Source organism: Centruroides sculpturatus, unplaced genomic scaffold, assembly GCF_000671375.1.
Source record: "Centruroides sculpturatus isolate CEXI.00-Female unplaced genomic scaffold, Cexi_2.0 scaffold227, whole genome shotgun sequence".
NCBI lineage: Eukaryota > Metazoa > Arthropoda > Arachnida > Scorpiones > Buthidae > Centruroides > Centruroides sculpturatus.
Window position 1 is genome coordinate 384,039 of NW_019384481.1, and position 10,786 is coordinate 394,824.

The following is a 10,786-nucleotide window of genomic DNA, read 5'->3' on the forward strand; positions in this document are numbered from 1 at the left end:
TTATTATTAATATATTATTTTATATATATGTATATTAATCTTACTGACTATATTACTATACAACAAAATTCAAGATGTATAATAATAATTAATGATTTCCTATTTGAAAAATTATATATTTAATATTTAGTTCATATATTTTTCTATAATATAATTTAAAATTAACCAATTTAACTGCAATTGCTTTATTGACAACAAAGTCCAAAAATTTAAGTTTGATTGATAAAGCTAATTGAAGAATGCAGTGGAAAATATAAATTATCGTGTAAGAATAAAAGCAGTGAACTACAGTGAACAAAATGAAAATAACTGATAATTCATCTCAGTGGTGTGCTGTGACATTTGATGATAGGGAAGCTGTGTTTCCATAAAAATTTTAAACAAATACTGAAAATGACAAAAATAAACAGTTTATTTATTTTAATTCAAAAATAGATAATTAACATGAAACAAAGATATAAGAACTTGCTTTTATTATTTTTTATAAACTAACTCTATTCAATGATTTTTTTCCGCAGTCATTAATTACTTTATCATAAAAATCACTTGTCTGTGAGGGTAGACTATTGTGAGAATGAATCAACACGATAAAACGTAAGTGCTTCTACAGGGGGAGAATTTATAACAAGCGTGCTTGGTGAAGCAGATGCTTATCAGGGGAAATCCACTGGACTCGATGGGGACTGGACAAAGACAACTATCAAATTCTACAAAATATTCCTTTAATATACTTGGGAGCATACAGCACTCCTAAAACAAAGATGAGACACAGGAAAAATAATGAGTCCGACAAATCTACTATATCGCATAACGTTAACAAAAATCTCCTGATAATAAACTGATCAAGCACACGTAACATGAATACATAGAAACATACCGACAGAAATGGGGTTTTGTCATATCCTTTCCTCTCCTTCACTCTGGGTAGAAAACAGTTCCAAATTCTGAAATCTCACACGGACTTGCACAGTCTTTTTTTCTTTTTCTTTACACACTTTCACCACCACTCTTACTTTCCTACTTCACCATTCTCTGTCCACTTCCATTCTGCTCTTCTCCTCCGAGGCACACCCTACCATAAAACTCCCATCCATGGTTACACACCCCAGAATTACATAACTCCCCTCCACCGAGTTGGACCCACCACGTGGCGAGGGGGCAAGAAAAGACGTAAGGCACATGTTGTTGATTCCATCAAAGTACTTAAAAGCTCTTTTTCTATTGAAAGTAATGCTAGTGATGACAATCTTTCCTCTGATTGAGTGTTCCTTGTGAATGTATCAGTTTGCTTCGTGATTGAAAAACTGCTCAACAGACGCACTCATAGATGGTACTGTACCATAAAAGTTAATGATATTAAATCATATAATTCTTTTAGTACATCTTTGTTCAGATCGTCATTAATTATAATATTTTTTATGTCTAAGAGTGATTTACCAATATAGTCTGGACATGAATATAAATATTGCAATTCACTATGTAATTTAGATAAATCAAAAAAATTCTCCATTAAATTTACTTAAAGAATTAAAACTCACTTCGGAAAATTGTTTTTCATATTTAAAATATTATTAACGTATGAAAGTGATAAAAATTTTAAAGCTTTTATGTCTGAAAATCTGTCAATATAATTATAATTAAATATAACTTTGTAAAGAAACATACATTAAAACAACTTTGAATATTCTTTACTTTTTAAATCTTAAAACTATTCTCTTAGTCAAATGGCTCCTTACGAGTGACTACTGGATGGAATCATTGGAAGCATTATACAACATTTTGGCGTAGCGTCCACCAGCTAATGGATGGAATCATTGGAAGCATTATACGATATTTTGGTGTAGCATTCACCAGCTAAACCACCAGCAGTTGGTGCTCTGTAAAGCATATGCGTGAATGCGTATAATCTGGCTGCTTTACATGATTCAAATACTTTTTCTGTGGAAGCTGTCCTGTATTCGACAATACAGCACTTCCATTGGGAATATGCATATATGAATTTATGTTCAAATATACAATCATTGTTTTTCACACATATATAAATTTGTAATAAAATACATAATGCAGTTATAATAGTTATATACAGTATATATATATAATATTAATTTTAAGTAATTCAAACTATGTTAAAATATGAAAATAATTGCACAATATGTATTTATATTTTAGAAAATACAAGGGACGTGGTGCTTTCACAGCTTCCATGGATGGCATGCCACTAGTTCATCTGTTATTTTCATTTTGTTTACTGTTTTTGTTTCTTATTTGTCAATTTACATTTTTCAGATAGATGCAAACAGAAGAATAAAAATAAAATCCCCTTTGTTAAAATAAATTAAATAAATCAACAAAATATTATTTTAGCTTCACATTTTAAAATAAAGTAAAATTAAAATGGCAACTTAATTTCAAAGATTAAAAAATTCCTTAACTAAAATACTATGAATTTGAATGCTTAAATTTCTGAAATTTAATTTATAATAATCACAAGTGGAATTTCTATATTTTTCCTCAATTTTATTACTGGTCTTTATTATTTTCCATTTTCATTTATTTCTGTTTTATTAAAAGTTAATAGTACAAGATGCCATTCACTGGATTTGTACCAAATATTTTGCTACAAACAAAAGAAAACAAAAATATTTATTAGTGCATGACCTGATGCAATAACTTTATTTAATAATTTAAATAAAGTTATTGCATCAGGTCATGAAATGGTTCTGTCTTAATTAGAAGAATAAATAAAGATTACTAACAGTGCAGTTCTTTAAATTTAAAACAAAAATCTTTTTTAATAAAATTTAAAACATTCATGTAAAGATTATATTTCATTATATATTTGCATATATAACAAAATTCAAAATAACTTATATTAAATCAACAACAAATTATGATATTTACTATTTGTATTTATTTAGCTATTTTAGTAATTAGATGACACATGTCTTTGTTATCAATTTTAATATAATACCTCTGTAATCAAAAAGTATAAGAAATGGTTCAATAAAATGCAAAATTTGAATTTATTCATCAAAATTTATTTCGTCCCCTTCAAATTAATCCCCTCCCAATGCAATGCACTTATGCAATGTTTTTTCCAATCCTCAAAACATTCTTTAAAGTCATTTTCATGAAACTCCTTCAGTACTCAGCAAATTTTATTTTATGGCATCAATTGACTCAAAACAGTGACCATGAAGTGGAAATTTTAGTTGAGGGAACAGAAAAAAGTCACACAGTGCCATATCAGGTGAATACAGAGATTGTGGAACTGTATTTGTTGAATTTTTGGCCAAAAATTCATGAACAACAAGAGCATTTTATTGCTCAAGGTTGCCACTCCTGGCAGCCACACTCCTAATTGTTAAACGATGATCATTGAGCACCAATATATGACTTGAGCAACATGTTGGTCATAAGTTGAAGTGGATGGTCTACCAGAGTGAGGTTCATCTTCAATGTATTCTCTGCATTCCTTGAACATATAGTACCACTTCAAAACTCTTTCTTTTGATAGACTATTCTTACCAAGGGTTTTTTGTGACATTTCCAACATTTTAGCAGTAATTCCATTGCAGAAACAAAATTTAATGTACATTCTTTGCTCAATTACACTTGACATTTTGACTTTGATTAAAACAATTACTAATTTTATGGTTTTGCATCAAATAAACATCTTTCATCAAGGAAACTAATTGTGTTTATTTAAACTAAACTTTTTAACAATAATAAATTCTTTTCATATTGAGTTTTATAGGAATTTGAAAAAATTACTATAAATACAAAAGCTAAACAGAATTATCAAAAAATATATATAGAAAAGGGAATTATTTACAACATACAGAAGTTTAAAATTACATTGTGTGTTGCATACATATACAGTCGACCCCCCATAACACTATTGATAATTCCATTTTATAAGAATTCTGTGTTGTATGAGTCACTTAGATTTTACAAATATGTGAGCTGCTCACAGCCCAGCACACGTATTTGTAAAATCTAAGTGACTCGTACAACATGGAATTCTTATAAAACAGAAAAATCAACAGTGTAATAGGGGGTCGACTGTAAATCCATTTGTTATTCACCAAAATTTTTAAAGTTAGAGGAGATATTCTTAGTTTAGTTTTTAACGTTTTATTTTTGTTGACTTAAAAATCACTATTAGCATATAAATTAGTATATAATCTTTATTAGTAATAAGCAAACTGAGAATTTGAAATTCTCAGTTTCAAAAGGAATTCAAAAAGAAAGAATTCAAATTAAAACTCAAAAGAAACTTAAATGCAAACTGAGAATTTGGAATTCTCAGTTTGCATTTATGTTTCTTTTGTGTAAGCCTCACACAGGTCTCTGAAGAAGGCTGAAAATGTTTGCTGTTTTATTGGATAAAAAAAGGTCCAGCTTTCAAAATATTTCTTGAGTTAGCATATAATTATTTGATTTTGAGAATTTAACAATATATTTTTGGCAATATGATTTCATAAGTTAGAAAATGAAAACCATAAAATTAATGGTTATAAAATCTTTATTCTAAGTATTAATTATTGTTAAAATCATTGTTAAACTATTTTAGTAATTAATAATTTTTATAACAAAAAATATTAATCAAATAATGAAACAAAATAATTTTGAGTTTAAAAATATATTCTTCATATTAAGAAAATTCAGTTAGTTATGTTATAATAAATACTTACAAAACAAAAATTTTATTCCATTCAGGAGTGAGTGTTTTATATTCTGTGTGAGTTTGAAGCCTTGCATTTACTAATTCTACAACACAAAAGGGATCACTTTTACCTCCAATATCTGCAGATGCTAATCCTTGTGCTTTGAAGACTGAAAAAAAGTTCATATTTTATTATATTATTACAAAATTTGTTATAATAATTTTTTTATAGTATTTTATTTTTTATTAAAAATTATATTAGAGAGGTTTGGATCAATATATTAATATATATGTAATGGCATGTTAGCTAATTGTTTGAAATTCAAATTTAAATATCAGCAAACCCATTTGTATTGAATTATATAATTTCCAATAATCTATAATTTCTCAATTGCAATTGAAATAAAACAAATAACTAATGTTCTTTATAAGATATATATATATACACATATAGTCAAGTCTACGTAACAGGGCATTGAATAAGAGAGCACTCTTCTAAGTTTTTATTTTCTCCACTGTTTTACAAAGATAAAACTCAATATCTTAAATTTCTCCAGGAAGTAGTATTTTAATGCACAAAAATGTTTTCAACTCAGTTTATGAATTTCACAACTGATAAAAATCCATAAACTGGGTTAAAAATGTTTTTGTGCATTATAATACTACTTCCTGGAATAATTTAAGGTGTTGAGTTTAATCTTTATGTTTCTTTTCCAGTTCCTCTGTGGTTTAGTTACTGTTTTACAATAGTGGGACTCCTGTTAATAGAGCATAGCTAACAGAGCAGTCCATTTAAATGATCAAGTGTTAGTAGCATTTTTAAAGCAGAAGTCCACATAAGGGAGCATTATTCTAAGAAAGATTTATATTTAATCTTACAGTACATCACCGAGGGCTAAACTACAGTATTTGTTGAGTTTGTTGAAATATGCAGTATGATTAAAAGAAAAATGATTAGAGGAAGATGAAGAAGTTGAATAAGACAAAGATAAAATAGAAAATGTTTGCGAATCAGTAATACTTCTTTCTCATAAAGATGCATTGTTTTACTTAATTAAGAATGGTGAGAAAATATTTAGAAGAAAATTTTATCAACTATAATGCATTTTACAAATGAGAGGAAATGATTGAAAAGAAAGCTGTGAGTAATCATATCCATAAGAAAATTATAAACTTTAAGTAAATTTATTTAGGTTGTTTGTTGCATGAATGGGTACAGTACAACAACATATGTCCATATCTGACAGCACACTTCCATATTTATTTACATCTTCCACATTATTAACTTATCGTAATAAAATTTGATAGAACTTTATTCTTGCAGTACTGCAATTATTTGTTTTTATATGTCACATTAGAGGGCATTTAGAAATTTTGGAGCAAGAGTATTCACATCTTTTCAGCTAGGCCTCCTACTATATCTCCAGGAAGTGCATGACTGGTAAGTACACAATACTACTGATTATTTCATAAAATGATACAATTGATGTTATAAGAATAGAAATCAATAAGTACAGTAAAATCATGTAATGAATTTTAATGTTTATAAATGTGTTGTAAGTTATATAGAGCTCTTAAGACATGCAGGAGTGAAGAGATTCAAATGCCAAGAAAAACCAACTCCCTGGATGATCTCTTGTTACTATGGATAAAGGAACAATCAAGATAAAAGAGCAATTATCCTGAGATTGATTTCTTAAGTGGACTTGACTCAATATAAAATTTATTCTAATATCTTAATTAATATCACAGAATAAATTCCATAGACGTTATCAAATATTACAAATAAAATATTGAATTATTATTTATATTATGTATCTTCCTTTTTCATAAAGTGATTACTTTCATTAACAAATTGATCAAAACTTTTGATTTAAAAATAATAGTTCTTAGAAGTAAGAACTATTATTTTTAAATCAAAAGAAAATGATCAAAATTTCAAAAATTAATAACAAACAATAAACACAGTTCAGTACGTCAAGAAATGAGAAGAAAAAAAAAATTAAACAATAATTTCTTTAAACTGGATTATTCATTTAATTTTAGAGCTTTCTATTTTTATGCAACTTAAGCACTACAAAAACAAAATTATTCTAGTTTAAATGGAAAAGTATTTATAAAAATTATCTTGTTTTCTTTTATAATGAATACAAGATTATAATTTAAATGGAACTAGTCAAGTAAAACATATATTAAATAAATAAAACTCTAAATTAAAAAAAATAAAGGTTAAAAATGATTACTTCAGTTATCATCTGTTCACAAAACAAGTTTAATCAAAAGTTAATTTTACTGTATCATTTTCCAGTATTGCTGTATTTCTTTTTATAAAAATTATAGCTCAAATATTTTATTAATTAATGCATAATATATAATAATATTAAACACCAACTATAACACTATTTACCTTTAATAACAAGATGACCAACATCCCCCAGATTATTGAAGGTTTTAAAAATACTCTGTTAAAAAAATATTTTACTTATTAATTTTTTTATTTTAGTAAACTCTGTATTTTAACAGAACATATTTAAAATATAAAGAAATAAATTAAAATAATGCTACTTTAATAGCTTTTTGTAATTTAATATAGTGATACAATTAAATAAAATATATTTACATTGCTTTTTAAGAATATTTTGTAAAATCATATTTATGCTACTAACCTCTATCAAGAGGCCTCTATGTCTTTTATAAATTAGATGTTATTTTACTATGGTATGGTATGGTATGGTATGTAAGCTAAACAAAATTAGACTTTTGTAAAATTTCAGAAAAATTTCTTTATGAAATATTGAAAAATATTTTAAAAAACATTTTAAGAGAAAATAATCTTATAAAATTTGTTTTGAAAAGATGTTTTTAATAACAATATTACATTCTATGTTAGATTGAATATTTTTAATATTCTCTCTTCTTCTCTCCTCAACCCAGTTGGTGGGTAGTATCAAGTCCACCATTCACTTCTATTTAGTGTTAATCTTGCTCTAAGGTGTTCTGCCTTTCATTTTATTCCAGTACTTCATTCTTAGTCTCTGCTTACATTTTTTTGTCTATTATTCCCTCAAAATATGTCCTATCATGCTGTTAAAAATGCTTATAGTTTCTCCTGGGCCATGTTCAGTAATGCAGAACACCAAAGTTAGAATTCTGAATGGCTTAGTGGGTGGAGCTAAGAATGTTCTGAGCATTGTCGAATGATTATTCTTAGTTAGACAACTGGGCAAAATGGTGAATGAAGTTAAAATCATGATCACAACGATTGTTGCAAACGAACTGGTCGAAAAATTGAAGTAACCAATACAAATTATTCAAATGGAAGCTGCGTCAGATTGTGATGAAATTAATGAAGCAATCATTAACTGTAATTAATGAAATGGACTGCTATCTTCCATTAAAATGTATTCGGAATCTGTTATACCGACTTATGATAATTTTACATTTCGAAATCATTTTAGAATGAGTTAATGATTTTGAATGAGAGAATAACTTTATGATGGTTATAATAAAATACGTTTAATCCAATGTGCAGCCATCTTGCAAATTGTACGATGAGACAAAAACAATGACGTCACTAGTAGAAGTTAGTGTAGATAAAAGAAGCTGACTGAACTAGCTAGAATTCTAGTGGTGGGAGGAGTCAAGCAGTAGTTAAAAACGAGTTCATCACAGCATAACTAAACTTAGCTAGAATTCTGCATTACTGAACACAGCCCTGCTCTCTCTAAAAGCTGCTCATTGATCAATTTTTCAATCCAAGCTACTTTCACCATTCTTCTCCAGCACCACATTTCAAAGGCCTCTTTTTTTCATTCAATGTCCATGTTTGAGTCATATAGGGTCACTCTGCAAACATAACTTTTGATGAGTTTTCTCTTCACATCCATAGAGATATTCTATGATGTTAGCATTCCTTTCATTCTGTAGAACACTTCCTTTCCTTGTGCAATTCTCAATGTAACATATTTTTCAAATCTGTCAAATATTATGAGGCTTTCCAGGTAACTGAAATTTCTCTAATTCTTTCTCCTCTAGTGTTATTCTAGAATGAGTTTTATTTCCTCTTGAACAAATCATTATTTTTGTTTTTATGAGATTTATTTTCAGGTTGCATCTGGCTATTGCACTAAAGGCTGTTTAGTGCATCATTAAGGTCTCTCAATGCCTCCTGCAACTTTTGTTCACAGTTTGCAACCAGAACTATGTCATCTGCAAAACATATTGTGTTGAAGATTTTACTATTTATCTTTATACCTTTATGTTTAGTTTCCTTGTATTCCTTCATAGCTTCTTGAAAATGTTGAATAAAAGTAGGTGATAGTCAACATCTCTGTCTGACTCCTTTCAAAATACAGTAATACCCCGAACTTACGCGATAGGTGGGACCGAGCGATGACCGCGTAAGTCGAATTCGCGTAAGTCGGGGTATAATTTCACAATTTGTGTAAACTCCAAGTGGGATGTATTTAAGCTAATAAATGTTCTCGTTAATCCTATCTCGTCTTTTGATTCGTTCACGGTTACAAGAAATCACCACATAAAGTCTCTCGAGTCTCCGTAGATATAACAAACACAGAAATAAATAACACAAAATAAATTGTAGCTATGTGTCGATTCCGCGCAACACGTCCGAACATGTAAGCTGAGCAATAGTGTGAGGGGAGTGAATAATCAACAGTTGCGTGGCGCTCAAACAAAAGATGACAAGATGAATCGACGAGATTTGAAAATCGCGTAACTCCGGGTTCGTGTAAGTCGAGGTATTACTGTACTTGTTTTTTTCTTACTTTCTCCTATTAATGCTACTTGTCTTTGTACAGTTGGTATATTATTAAGTCACACCTTGTCCTATATGTGAGGTCATCTTACATGTGAGTAAATATGGTATTATCCTTGTGAGGTTTTTGATAAGTGTGGCACTAGACTTAGTGTTCTGTGATCTTCACACTTTAATCTCCCATTTTCTTTAGGTATTAGGATTAGTACACATTTTAATAAAAAGATATTTTAAAGCAATAGTATTGAATTTTTAATAATCAATAAAATATCTTCAAAAATATAGAATATAATAATAATAATAATAATAATAATAAAGCAATAATTGACGTATAGCCATGTGTTGGAGGGGCTGGTATACTTGGATTCTTTTACCCCGTATTTTACTTCTGAGAATACTCCGCAATGACATATGATCAATTTAAACACTCCTATTCAAGATTTACGTATTGTTGAGTCTCAATTATTAAGTCCCTTGCCTGCAGCACATAATAATAATGAAAGTTTATACCGGATATAAGAATTTAAGAATGAAAATTATTAAAGCATTACTTCAGTTTAAAAATTATCTACATCAACGGTATTCAGTCAATATCGTTAAGCCAAAAATTTGTATTTCAATCTATTAAAATCTAAGAAATCAAATTACTATAAAAAAATTCAACAAATAATCTTAGAAAATAAAAACAGTGAACTTTTAAAGTTTACGATTAAGAAATTACGATGTTTCAATTGTGATCAATCAATGCAAATAGATTCTTTTAAATGGATAACTCTATTAACAGATTTACAGGAATTACAGTCTTCCTTATGCCGATATAAAAAATTTCTTTCAATGAAAGTTTAGATATTCCAATATCTATCGAAGAACTGGATATATCAATTCGTAAATTAAAAACGAAAACAGCTCCTGGAATGGATATAATTACCACTAATTTATTAAACTTCTTCTGCCAGCGGGTATGTAAGTTCTACTTGTTCTTTACAATCATTTTTATAAATCATTTATTATATTCTTACTGAGTGTCCAAAGATTGAAGAAGCGTAATGTAAATTCAAATTAAAAGAGTTTTTTGATTTAAATTAAGAAGAAAACTTCAGAACCAATCAAGAAAAAATTCCATAGTATAAGATGTATAATATTCATTACTTTTTTGTTCATATTTTAAAGAATTTGAAATATGATATGTAAATTGAATGACTAATATGTTATGTTTAGCAAATTTTATGTAACAAGATATTTAAAAAAAATATGTTTCAATAAGTAATTGTATTTTTTGTAATTCTCTAAAGCTAACCCCCTGTAACAAGAAATTTCTTATTACAATAAAGTATTTGTAT

General features: G+C 28.0%; 1 protein-coding gene across 4 annotated transcripts in view; it reads right to left on the reverse strand.

Moving 5' to 3' along the window:
• Positions 1 to 10,786, reverse strand: part of LOC111621443 (multiple C2 and transmembrane domain-containing protein-like) — an 83,044-nt gene that overhangs the window by 3,417 nt on the left and 68,841 nt on the right. For 3 of the 4 annotated variants that reach the window (XM_023363593.1, XM_023363591.1, XM_023363592.1), the window contains exons 9-10: positions 7,077 to 7,131; positions 4,698 to 4,839 (exon numbers count right to left, since the gene is read on the reverse strand). In XM_023363593.1, the coding sequence (XP_023219361.1) occupies positions 4,698 to 4,839; positions 7,077 to 7,131 (197 nt within the window). Of the gene's footprint in view, positions 1 to 4,697; positions 4,840 to 7,076; positions 7,132 to 7,343; positions 7,412 to 10,786 lie in introns of those variants that run through there. The other variant, XM_023363594.1, reaches the window with a different exon arrangement.